Genomic DNA, 13,899 nt, shown 5'->3' with positions numbered 1-13,899 from the left:
GCATATAACTCTGCAATTAGCATTCTGAAGTGGAATACTGGCATGTCCTCTTTAACATCATGTTCCTACATGTTTTTAAGCCAGACAAAAGAGGGTCAATTGTAGTATTACACACACAAAATTTCCCTCAGTGATGCAAATATACCCAATTATTATTTAGTAATTTTTTCTTGTAGTGCCACAAACCCAATCAGAATTAGAGTCCCATTGTGCTAGACACTATTAAAATAAAATACAATACAATAAAATGACTCTCTCTCCAAAGAGCTTAAAAAAAAAGCATTTCACAAATAATTCATTGAGCTAATACTGAAGTCTTACTCACAACACTTCCACTGAAATCACTGGGAATACTGCCTGTTTGAAAGACATAATTTTTTGTTAAATTTGTATTTTTAATTTTCCTTACCAGCCCATGTAGCTCCTTGAGGAACCTCAATGAAGTGTCTTCGGATTTGACCAGGCTTAAAATGCACATCAGTATATGAAAGGTCATAGTGGGAAGATTCGTCTATTCTGTGAATATAATTTTAAAGTTTCATAACTTTTAAACTGAATAATCTTTTTAGAAATCTTAAAAATGCAGCTAGTGGGGTTAAAATCCCCATTGCTCATATACAGATAGGTCCATGGGACATTTGTCACTTTGGATCAAGATGCCCCTTGCTTGCACAAGTGCTTATATCAAAAGGAACCTGTGTTACATAACAAAGAGCTTCACTATTATTGCATGCAAAGTACGTCTTTATGTCCAGAGTCTCTTCAGAGCCCATCAGCACTGGTCATAGTAATTCAAGACAACTAGTTTTTGTCAGACATGAGCTCCTCGGATTTCCAACAGGAGCTAGACACACCATGTTAACAGACAGCATTGGCTTTAGGATTTTGGTGCCTCATGGTGTTCCATCAATACACTATAAACCAGCTTGTCACTCATCACTACCCAGTCTCCACGCAGCACCAAATGAGGACAATGGCATTACATTTACATTAACTCAACTTCTCTCTCTCTATGGCCACCTCTGTATTCAGGATGGGGCAATTTTCACTATTCCTTCTGGCAGAGGACTTATATTAGCTTGAATATCGAGACACCTGAAACCAGAACTGACTGAAAGACCCAAGAAAGCAGCTACGACAATATATCATAGTCAGGTATTTATGTAGCCGTGCACGGGAGTAAAAAAGAAAAAAAGTAAATATTCACTGACCTTGCTGGTATAATAAGAGTTATTGGAACTCTGAACAAAGGGCCTGCATTAGGCGTTGCTATATCATAGCCACACACCTGATGAATTAATCAAAATGTTATTTAAGTAGTTACACAGCATCATGTCCTAAAGCAATTTAAAATGATGTAATATGACCAGAGTGAGCTTCTATAGATTGGCTGTGGAGTATTTTGCATCTGTATCATTATTGCTCAATGAACTTAGAGGGGCTACAGGCTGAAGAGGCTTTAATCACTGCCACACCAGAAAAACATTTAAGTACCACCAGTTTAAGAATTAAGTTTTTTTAAAAAATTCAACTTTTAAAAATATTTTTAAGTAGTACATTCAGAATCCCGTAATTTTTCATTGGTTTCTCCACTGACACAATCACATATGACAAGTTTAGTTACTTGGTTAGGTAAGGACTAATTTCAGCTCAGACCTCTTCCTACACCGCTGTCTTGTGTCCCCTCTCAATCACCCTTCCCCCCCTGCCACCTCCTTACACTTCCATTATTGCTCTCCACACCTTTATTTTTTGTGCACACAATCCATCAAGCATTGCTTAAGTCCCAGCCTTAAATATCAGCATGGCTGAAACCATACTACCTCCAGACCCTTTGATTGCATTGCAGTAACAGTGAAGAAATTTATCAGAGACCTTAGTTTTTTATAATTGTTCTAAAAACCTGAAGTGCTTTTTTTCTAACAAGGAAAGTTATTTTTGTTGTTGCACCAACATTTGAAGATTCCAGCTGCAGTGCAATGGAGACGTTTTAGTGCCATTCTAAGTTTTGGACTCTTTGAGGGGATATTACATTATTTTAAAAAGGATCAATGGGGCAAAAATGAGGGAGAGAACAGAAAAGGCAAGAGAATAGCAGAACATCTGAATTGAAAACAGCCTCCTCATTTAATTCAGTAAGACACTTCCAACTCCACTATCCTTCTCCACATACAGGGAAATACTAGCCACACAGGGCATGTCTACATTGGAATAAAAAAACCTGGGGCATGGCCACAGTTGGCTCAGGTCAGCTGATTCGGGCTCTAGCTGCGGTTCTAAATATTGCTGTGCAGACATTTGTGCTGGGCATATTGTAGGACCCCGCCTGCCCCCAGAACATCTACACAGCAAGTTCACAGCCCTGCAGCCTGAGCCCATGAGCCTCAGTCAGCTGACCCAGACCAGCTGCAGGTGTTTAAGTGCTGTGTAGATATATCCACAGAGGTTCAGATATTTCAAAAAGAGAAAAATGACTAATTTTATTTTAAAAATCTAATTAAATATTTATAACTTAATGTTTTTGAGTTAAGACACTGAACAGCTACAGTAAGTCTCTTGTAGTAATAAATTACAAGAGCTAACTGGAAAAATTATCTGAAATGTTAAAAAATCTATACTACTAGTCTGCAAAAAATGTAACTGCTTTTTGTAAATATTACAAAATTTTGCAGAAATAGGGGGCAAGGTAAAGAACATGGTTTACTTTTTTCTTACACAAAACCACAAGTTTTTCCTGTTTTAAATAAACTAATTGTGCAACAGCATTTGCTACCCAATACAGGAGAAAGTAAAATAAATTAAAAGCTTTGGATGCTATAATTACTAGAAAAATGATTTTTCTAAAAGTTAAATGAAAATGACCACAGCAAAGGGAGACAGCAAATACTTTTGTTTATAAATACAAGTACTTTCATACCTCTGTGTAGTGTAGTCCTTCTCTCAGACCACGTGGGTCCACACGTACATTAATATGCCTACATTGGTTCATGAGCTCTAAATGACTGGGACACTGAACCCATGTTGCATTTGAAGTTAAAGCTAAATGAAGTTGGAGAGAGATTCTTTCGGCGTTTTCTGAAACAAAATGCAATTTTTAAACTTTTAATACAATAAATCAAACAAATGTTTAGGCGCCACGGTAACAAAAAAATTAGTATTTCCACCAATGTGTGCATGTCTCACTATTAACAGTGGGAACCCACTCCTTGAAATCTTTAAAGAAGCTGCTTTTAATGTTAAAAGTGCCACTGAAAATGATCTTTCAGAAACAAAAAAGATGTTTTACTTGATAATGGGATGCACTCCCTCAGACAAAAATGGTTACCATTTCTCTTGGATAGGCAGCACCATCACCATGAGTGAATTCTGGTGCTCTAAGCTGGAAACCCTTCTTCCTACAACCCTCAATGAAATTCTCAGAACCATTCATTAAAACAGTGACATGCAATTTTTTTTTTTTTTTTTTTTAAAAAGGACTCCACCTGTGATCATCTGAGGCTGTATCTATACTTGGAGCTGGGGCTGCGATACCCAGCTCTCACTGAGCTAGCATGCAAACAGTAATAGTGTATCCACAGTAGCAACGACAGCACAGGCTAGTCGCCCCAATCACATACCCATGGGATCCAGGGCAGGTTTGTACTTGGCAGCTAGCCCATGCCACCACTGCCCATGCTACTTCACTATTTTTAGCATGCTACCTCAATGAGAGCTAGTGCAAATATGTCTACTCAAGCTGGGAATGACATCCCTAGCTCCCAGGGCAGACATAGCCTAAATGCAGAAATAGTTTTCCTTCCCCATTCGCCTTTTTCAGGTCTTCCACTGCAGAGTAAAAATCAGTGCATTCACCATGCTGTGACATCAGATCTAATATAACTTAGGCTAATATTTTGTCATGCATATTTTTAGTAAAAGTCACAGACAGGTCACAAGCAATAAAGAAATATTCCTGGAAGTCCCTGACCTATTCATGACTTTTACTAAAATATGTATGACAAAATGGGGAGCTCCTGGGGCACCCCCCTCCACCCATTGTGGCTGGGAGCTCAGAGTCCCCAGCCACCATGGGCGGTGGGGTGACCCTGCAGCTCCCAGGCGCTGAGGCTCAAGTCAACGAGGTCTCTGGAAGTCACAGATTCCGTGACAAAAATCACAGCCCTAAACATAACTGTATCAGAACTAAAAGATCAAGGTAACAGAACTATTCAATATTTAAGAATTGTATTATATACAAATTTGTATGAAATAACTTTTGAAAAGGCATTGATACTCAAACTTCTCAAAGGAATACTTCCCAATGACAGGTTTTAAACAGGACCTTCAGAGATTAACAGAACAATGTGAGAAGAATGCTTACTAATAATCAATACTAGATGCAACATGTTGAGCATTTATCTTAGAAATCTGCAAAATGAAAAATATTGGCCTTTATTTTGTTAAACTGTGATTTATACCTATATCTTGGAAACAGTCCTCTATGACACCGAGAAAGATAAAATAAGGAAGTCTTAATGGAAAACAATCTCGCCGTGGCTCAGCAAGCCAGTCCTCTTTTGGTTGCAGTTATCTATGCTCCAGAATCTAGAGGCTTGTCTATTGTAGAAAAGTTACATGAGGTTTAACTAAATTAACATTAAAGCTTGTATTGGTGAATTACCGAATTAAACTAAACCAATTTAAGCAAGGGTTAAACTGGTTTTCATAGATTTAAGAACCACGGTAATCATCTAGTCCCACCTCCTGCAGACCTTAGGACTTCCACGAATTAATTTCAGTTTGAACATCCAAACCTGATTAAAAATGGTCAGTGATGGACTCGACCCAACCCTTTGTTAAAGTTGTTCCAATGATTAATTAGCCTCGCTGTCAAAAAAAATATTTTTTTGGTCTTATTTCCAGGTGAATTTCAACTTTCAGCCACTGGATCTTATCTCTTTATTTACTAGATTGAAGAGCACCCTATTATGAGATTTCTGTTCCTCATCTAGGTACTTATAAACTGATCAAGTCATCCCTTAACCTTCTCCTTGAAAAACTGATTGAACACTCCTTGATCTCTCCCTATAAAGGCATGCTTTCCAATCCTTTAGTTTTAATTGGGGTCACCAGGGCTGGCGTTAGACTTGCTGGGGCCCAGGGCTGAAGCCGGGGCCCAGGGCTGAAGCCAAAGCCCGAGCCCCACCTCCCAGAGTCTAAGCCGAAGCCCGAGGACTTCAGACCTTGGTGGCGAGGCTCAGGGTTACAGGCCTCCCGTGTGGGGCTGAAGCCGTTGGGCTTCAGCTTTGGCTTCCCCCCACCCAGGGCGGTGGGGCTTGGGCTTTGCCCTGCCTGCCTGAGGTAGTATAGTAACTTTTGTTGTCAGAAAGGGGTCGCAGTGCAATGAAGTTTGAGAATCCCTGCTAATCATTCTCCTGGCTTTTCTCTGAACCCTCTCCAATTTTTCAGCATTCTTCTTGAAGTGTATACACAACAGCACGGGACACTGTGTTCCAGCAGCAGTCACACCACTACCATATAGCAAGGTAAATATCACTTCATTATTCCCATTTATAGATCCAAGGGTTGCCTTAGCTCTTTTCATCAAAGCATCACACTGTGATCTCCTACTCAGCTTATTATTTACTGTGACCACCACGCCTTTTTCCAGTCACTGCTTCGCAGGACAGAGTCCCTCACTCTGTAAATACAGTCTATATTCTTTGCTCCTAAATATATGACCTTACATTTGTCCATATTAAAATGTATATCAACTGCCCAGTTTACCAAACAATCCAGATTGCTCTGTATTAGTGACCCATCCTCTTCGTTATTTACCATCCCCCAGTCTTCAGATCATCTACAAACTATATCAGCAATGACTTTATTTTCTTCCAGTGCCGAACTAGAAACACACCTGCTCAATGACTCCCCATTTACAACATTTTGAGATGTCAGTTAACCGTTTCTTAAATCAATGTAATGTGCCATGTTAATTTTGTATCATTCTAGTTTCTTAAAATGTAGTGGGGTACCAAATGAAAGTTTACAGAAGTCTAAATACCTCAACACTTATCTTTATCATCCAAGTTTGTAATCTCAAAAAAATAATATCTAGTTAGTTTGACAACACCTATTTTCCATAAATCCATATTTACTAGTATTACGTTACCCTCTTTTAATTATTTATTAAAAAAAAAAGAGTCTTGCATCAGCCATTACATTATTTTGTCCATTAGAAGTACATTTGGTGTTTACACTGGTTTAACTAGATCAATTTTATATCTCTTAAGTTAAAAAAAGTGTGCAACTTTTGTAACATAGACCAAACCTAAATTTCTATCTAAAATAATAGAATCTCCATTAATATTGCCAAGATAATCAGGGATTACCTCATCTGCACTCAATCCCTTGAATGAAGTCTTCTAGAGGAGAGTCTCCTCTTGGGAGACTGAGGCAACAAAATATACAGATAAATAGTAAGGCATTTGAAAGCAGCTCGAAGTGTGTGAGTAACATAAAGGACCCTTGAGCGTACAAACCAGACAACTTGTACCAAATTAAGGGAGGCAACTATTCCAGGTATAAACGCCCACACAGAACCAAATTCAGAATAGTGTGCTTTATTCTGGGAAACCAATTTTAAAAGGCACCCAAATGAGCCAATCAAGTGTTTTCCTTCTAGTTTCAAAGGTAAATTACAAAGTAAAAAAAGAGCAACACAAAGCTTCTTTAGAGATTAATGGAGGTAAATTAGCAGACTGAATATATTTACTCTTACAAAACCCATGTCTCAGGGTGTAAAACTACACTCTGTAAAACAAAAAACTATGCACCGATATGGACGACTCCCCCTAAAACAGAGAAGACACTTGACTGGACACAACTGAGAGATGATGAAGGGCAAGATATATACCTCCTGAATCCAGACATCAAAAGATCCAAGTATTGAATCATGACTTAAGTGCACTACAGCACACAATACTAAAATCCCAAGACTACCCTAACTTAACTATACACAAAAGTGTTAGAGAAAAAGCTAGAAATCTGATTTTAAAATTTTAAAAAGAAGGACTTCTGCAACTACTGATCACAGAAAAAGAACTGATGGAAGTGCAAGTGCTTTATATATAACTTCAACCCTGAAAGTTTGGGGCCACAAGAGGTCATGTCCAGGAATTAGTTATTTCTCAACTAAGTGCTTTCACATTTGAAAAAGGTTTCAGAGTAGCAGCCGTGTTAGTCTGTATTCGCAAAAAGAAAAGGAGTACCGGTGGCACCTTAGAGACTAACAAATTTATTAGAGCATAAGCTTTCGTGAGCTACAGCTCACTTCATCGGATGCATTTGGTGGAAAAAACAGAGGAGATGGAGAGATTTATATACACACCTATCTCCTCTGTTTTTTCCACCAAATGCATCCGATGAAGTGAGCTGTAGCTCACGAAAGCTTATGCTCTAATAAATTTGTTAGTCTCTAAGGTGCCACATTTGAAAAAGTATACTTTCCCATAGAGGGCTACATAAAATGTAAAAATTGAAGTTTTAAATTCACACAGATTATTCAAGTTAGAGGAAATTTTAAAATGTTTTGAATATTTTCCCCACGTTCATTTAAAACGCTTGATATTTTTCATTTCAAATTTCTCCAAAAGAAAGAAAGACATGCTTGAGTTAAACACATGAAGGACTTCACCCTCCAAATGAAACTGAAAAAGCAGAGAGACTAAAACCAAGGATTTAGAATGGAAAAGCCATCTTGATTCAGCTGTGTTATCATGGAAAAACCACCTTGATTCAACTACTGAAACTATAATTAAGAGTGGCAGCTTTTTTATAATACAGGTACATGACATAACTCACTACATCTTTTTTTTTCCGTTTAAACATATAATATTGTTATCAAGTGTTAGCGAATTGTGTGATCTTTAGACCCAAGTCCTCATCGAATTTACACAATGACATTCCTAAACATGTTTATATAACCAGCTTCTTCCCTACCTGTATTCTCAGGAAAAACGGGTTCTATGCCAACCCCACGGTCAGAAGGTGCAGCTATCTGGACAGGATCTCTGAGGTAGATTCCACGGTTGTTTCCAACAGTAACAGTAAAACCTATGTTACTTGTGAATGATGAATTTTGAATGAGGTAGTCATAGGCTTTATCAACCTATTGAGAAAAGACAGTGTTCCAATATACCCATTTAACCCTACAGTAGTCACAATAGAAAATACCCAACTTCTAGATGAAGTTTTTAGAAAGCACAGCCACTAATGGCAGGGCAACAAAAGGGTTTGGCATTTGAATCACAATGGTTATACCTTACCTCCTATGCCAGCAGACATTGCGAGTACTGCAGTGCTCTAAAACAGCCTACAGTGGCTATGCACAACATTGCAAGAGGGAGCTGCATTCAATATGCCTTTTAAGTACCTGAATAATACCATGTCCTTGTGCAAACACTTCTATATTTTCAGCCTTCACTGCAGTATTTTCTAAAGCTCTTCTGACAGAATGAACAGTATAATGAACATCATTAGCTTTGAGTCCTGAAATTAAAGGGTTATTGATAAAATATTAAAGAACATGAAGAGTCAACGCTATTAACTCTTATTAAATGTAAAAAAAATAGGTTGCTTCAGTAATATTATTGGATTTCAATTTATAAAATTGTGCAATAATGAAAACACAAAAATTTATCTCTAACAAAGAGACAATATTTATTACCTGATAGTACTAAAGCAATGCCTCCACATGCATTAGGTGAAGACATAGATGTGCCATTCATGAGCTGTGTTCCTCGTAAAGTCCAGTTAGGAACAGAGGCAATAGCTCCTCCTGGCGCACTGATACTCACTCCAAGGGCTCCATCGGTACTAAAAAGTTTTGATACAATTATTGAAATCCAAATCTCTGTTTATACAAACAACCAACCATTTCACATTAAAGCTATCATACTATATATTTAATCATATAAGTATTTAAGTGTTCGTCTGCATTCTCTAACGCTACTGTACAGGGACTACCAAATTCTAAAATGATTTTGATATTAAACAATTTTTTTTAAAAGCATTTTCATACTATTCAGTCATGACTTGACTATAAAAACTTCACTTAGGAGAAAATAAATATTAAACTCCTATAACACTGAATATTTTTAGAACTGGTAGAACAGATTATTTTTACTTATCACAGGCTCCAGTTTGTCAAAGGAACAAATTTCCTAACCAAAAGTTAGGCATCCAATATTGTATTTCAAGTTATTTTAGATGCCTAATCTGTTAGGTACTCAAGCATGAAAGTCAAGCACATGACAAATGTACTTCCCCTAATTTTTTCCTACAAAAATGATAATAACAAGGGAGAGCAAAAGGGGAGGCAAAAGTAAGATCTGTAATTTCTGGTTTTGGTCACTTCCACACTTTAAAGTTTAAAGGCAATGCCCTGAACTGAGGCACAGCACAAAGGCTTATTGTGGCTTTAAGATGGTTCTGGGCTGTTTCAGGGACTGGAAAGGCCCCTGGCACAATCCAGACAGACTCTGGGGTCTTTCTTAAGGCCTTGTCTACACTACAAAGTTAAGTCGACCTAAGCACAGCCACCAAGGGTATGTCTTCACTACCCGCCACATCGGCGGGCAGCGATCGATCCAGTGGGGATCAATTTATCGCATCTAATCTAGACACGATAAATCTACCCCTGAGCGCTCTCCTGTATCCAGTGCCGTGAGAGGTGCAGGCAGAGTCGACGGGGGAGCGGCACAGACACTGTGTCACCCTAACTAGATCAACCTAAGCACTACACCTCTCGCAGAAGGTTGATGTAGTGGGCAACTTACATCAGCAGGAGCAACGTCGTAGTGTAGACGCTTACAGAGTTAGGTCAACATAAGCCGCCTTAAGTTGACATAACTGTAGTGTATACCATGCCTAAGTAACTGCTGCCTCACCCCCATGCTGCTCTATGGATCGGCGGCAGCTCTGCCTGGAATCTGTACCAACACTTCATGCTGCAACACCATCCTGGAATGCCCATCCTGTGGGCCTTGCCATAGAATCCTTGGGAGATAGCATTACAGCCGTCTTCTGCCCACAATGCCTGTGCAATCTCCAGCCTGGGGTTTTTAGGGACCCTTTGTGCTGTTCTTTTTTTAACCCTATTATAGTCTTGGCCTTCACAGCATCCTCTGGCAAAGAGTTCCACAGGTTGACTGCGTTGTGTAAAGAAATACTTCCTTTTGTTTGTTTTAAACCTGCTGCCTATTACTTTCATTTGGTGACCCCTGGTTCTTGTGTTATGAGAAGGGGTAAATAACACTTCCTTATTTACTTTCTCCACACCAGTCATGATTTTAGAGACCTCAATCATTTCCCCCCTTAGTTGTCTCTTTCCAAGCTGAAAAGTCCCAGTCTCATTAATCTCTCCTCATACAGAAGCCGTTCCATACCCCTAATCATTTTTGTTGCCCTTTTCTGAACCTTTTCCAATTCCAATACATCTTTTTTGAGATGGGGCGACCACGTCTGCATGCAGTATTCAAGATGTGGGCATACCATGGATTTATAATAAAGGCAATATGATATTTTCTGTCTTATTATCTATCCCTTTCTTAATGATTCCCAACATTGTTCACTTTTTTGACTGCCGCTGCACATTGAGTGGATGTTGTCAGAGAACTATCTACAATGACTCCAAGATCTCTTTCTTGAGTGGTAACAGCTAATTTAGACCCCATTGAATGCATATGCAATAAACTATATAAGTGAAGTCCAAGCTAACTGAACTTTAGGTCCCTGCGGTCTTCTTTGTACTCTGGCTTCCTCAAACCAGAGTACGATGAAGGGAACACTTTGTATTCCCCAGGCGAGCAATTGGAAAGATTTTTGCCAACTCCTCTCACCCCCATGGCCACTTAGAAGCAGAGAATCCTGACATAAAATGGACCATTGTTCAACTTAAGTTTTCTTGGAGGTCTTCCAGACAAATGAACCAGGTTTACATTTTTTGGGAATCCTCCTGGACCTTGAGGTTGAATTGCAAAGAAAAATATGCCCATACTGCTCCTTTATGACAAAAGTGCTACCTAAAAAAAGTTTTCCTGACCTTTTTTAAAACAACGTATGTAAAATGTTATTTCTGGATTTTTTTTCTTTTTCGCCCTCAAAGATGTCTCTGAAGCACTTAAATAGCAATGGCACATGAAGCTGAAATTTGAGTTGCAGTTCTCACTGCCCCCAAATGAGAGGAAAAGGATTACCAATTCTTAATCTAAACCTCCACATTTTCCCTCTTCAATTGTAAGCTTGCTGCAGAAATCTGAATCGTATGAGATTCAATATGTCTAATCATTTAGCCAAGCAAAAGGAGGAAAAGTGGAGGCCTGATATTTTTGCTGTTTGCAAGAACACATAATTTCTTTAGATCTTTGAGGCCATATTTATACATTATAAAAGGCAAACTATTTTTGCTTTCCAATTCACCTTTAATGGCCCATGTAAAATCCTCAAACAGGGTCTGCATGTTGAGCAATGTGATCTGTGCCAAGACGAACTAAGCATCAATCTCAATTGTAGATCCCTTTTGCTCACTCTCCAAACAGCACTCACAGTTACTGGAAAGCTGCAACTACACACAAACTAACAAACAGAAGCCTGAGATAAACTCCAGAAAAGGCCAGACAGAATCTTCCTCACAGTAGCGTTTGTTAGCTTCAACAGCTTTTAGTAGTATTAACATTTTTCGAGGAGGCAATAGATGACAACTACAGATAGCTGCAGAGCAAATGCATCCGATGAAGTGAGCTGTAGCTCACGAAAGCTTATGCTCAAATAAATTTGTTAGTCTCTAAGGTGCCACAAGTACTCCTTTTCTTTTTGCGAATACAGACTAACTCGGCTGCTACTCTGAAACCTACAGAGCGAACTTTCACTAACCACAGGAACAAAGGAATCAATAAAGGAGAGCAATGGTATTCTACATTTCCCTGAGGTATACTGCGAATGCTTTGTGGAAAAGCAATTTGAAGTGCTGCAGCATCCTAAGCATTAAGAGCCACAGGAGGTTTGATTTCTAAGAAAGAGTGTCCATACTAAAAACTTCTCATTGGAAAGTTACACTTATCTGCTACTGTCTTCTGACAAGCTTGGATTCTACAGTTAAAATCAGCCGTGCAGTCTGTGAACTTGTGGATTATATATAACCTACCTAGGGCCTCTGGAAGACCAAGTATACTGGTTCGCTGGTAGTTTCTCTCTCAAAGAATATTCAGCAATCATCATATCAGGTGATACATATGCACCAACACCTATTAAAAAAAAAGAAGATATCAGTATTCTCAACTTTAGAATGATGCAAGGTCTTAAAAACAACCTTGTCTGTAGCCTACAGCATACACGAAAATAACTTAAAATATACATATTGCTTATTTAAACTATTTTAATATGGAAAACAACTACATTTTTAGAAACATTGTAAGCTTCAGCTAGCATAAAGTTTGACAGATATTGAGAAATAGTTAAGTTTTTCTTCAATAAAGTTTTGTACTTTAGAGAGTAAATTTGAAGGCCAAGCAGGCATCGTATATAGTAGCAACTATGATATGTTCTGTGCCTATTTCAGTCTCTACCCTTTGTCATTATAAACACACACACACACACACACACACAGAGCAGAACCCCATTTATCTGACCCACCCTTAACCAGCTCTTTGCATTTTCCAAAACAACCAGGTTTCAGAGTAGCAGCCGTGTTAGTCTGTATTTGCAAAAAGAAAAGGAGTACTCTAAGCTGTACAGCTCTAAGCTGTAGCTCACGAAAGCTTATGCTCTAATAAATGTGTTAGTCTCTAAGGTGCCACAAGTACTCCTTTTCTTTTTGCAAAACAACCAGGACTCCAGGACCAGAAGTGGGAGATCTCTCCTGCGGCCAATAGATGGCACTGCAGCATCACCTTTTCACATTTGCTGGTTTATCCGAAGTTTTTATTATCTGATCTGGTCCTTTTCCCAATTAGACCGGATAAACAGGGTTCTACCATGTATTATATATATTTAAAACATATTTATTCAAGTGCAATAGTACACATTCATGTTCCAAGTTCTTAATTGTCTCAGATGACAAATTCCAATGGTCTTGGAAAACAGAATCTTGACAAGACAAACATGTGCAAAGTAAAGTCTGTAAGGTTTCAGAAGTCACAGGCTGTAGTAAAATGAGACATGAGAACGAGTGGTATGGAAACAATTTACAATGTCAGTCACAGCACAGCTATATACGTTGTGAGAACAGGTTTCCCCAAAAGAATAATTTTCGGTTAAGAATATTGCATTGACGACTTTCCAGCCAAAGTATAATTGTCTGGGCCTAGCTAGTAGTTTTCCTCACTTTAAGCAAGCAACCCTAAATTCATCTAGTTGGAATTTGCTCTCCTGCCCATGTCTGTCCTACAGCCAACCATTTAGAAAAAAAGATTTCCCCGGAATACCAAGATTTACGTCAGGATTTAGTCACACTGACGTACACAATTTCTGTTACTATTAATGGAATAAACAAAGTTATTTTCATCTGAAGATTTCAAAATACTCAAAAAAATCCATGAGGTAAGGGCTTGTCTTCACTGGAACAGCATGAGTTACTACACTTGAGCTACTCCATTTGACCTAGTCTTAAGTTAGCCTATCTTGACTAAGAGCAGGCACACTGCGAAACACTTGAGCAATAGAGCTGTAGTACCGTAGTGCAATAGTTCCCACATCGGTGGAAGGGACTTTTCCATCAATGTTGTAAAGCCATCTCTCTGAAAAGCGGTACACAGGTTGAATGCATAATTCTGCCATTGACCTACCTGTGTCTACACCAAGGGTTAGACTGAACTAACTACGGCACCCAGGATGTGAAATTTTTCACGGCTCTGAGCAATG

At 38.7% G+C, this 13,899-nt stretch overlaps 1 protein-coding gene across 2 annotated transcripts in view; it reads right to left on the bottom strand.

Moving 5' to 3' along the window:
* Positions 1-13,899, bottom strand: part of TPP2 (tripeptidyl peptidase 2) — a 74,905-nt gene that overhangs the window by 41,895 nt on the left and 19,111 nt on the right. For both annotated transcript variants that reach the window (XM_038400234.2, XM_038400240.1), the window contains exons 10-16: positions 12,185-12,284; positions 8,708-8,856; positions 8,414-8,529; positions 7,981-8,149; positions 2,918-3,075; positions 1,212-1,288; positions 410-516 (exon numbers count right to left, since the gene is read on the bottom strand). In XM_038400234.2, the coding sequence (XP_038256162.1) occupies positions 410-516; positions 1,212-1,288; positions 2,918-3,075; positions 7,981-8,149; positions 8,414-8,529; positions 8,708-8,856; positions 12,185-12,284 (876 nt within the window). The remainder of the gene's footprint in view (positions 1-409; positions 517-1,211; positions 1,289-2,917; positions 3,076-7,980; positions 8,150-8,413; positions 8,530-8,707; positions 8,857-12,184; positions 12,285-13,899) is intronic.

This window comes from Dermochelys coriacea, chromosome 1 (genome assembly GCF_009764565.3).
Source record: "Dermochelys coriacea isolate rDerCor1 chromosome 1, rDerCor1.pri.v4, whole genome shotgun sequence".
In the NCBI taxonomy this organism is placed as follows: domain Eukaryota; kingdom Metazoa; phylum Chordata; order Testudines; family Dermochelyidae; genus Dermochelys; species Dermochelys coriacea.
The sequence above is the reverse complement of the archived record's forward strand: the minus strand, read 5'-3'. Positions and strand labels throughout refer to the sequence as shown.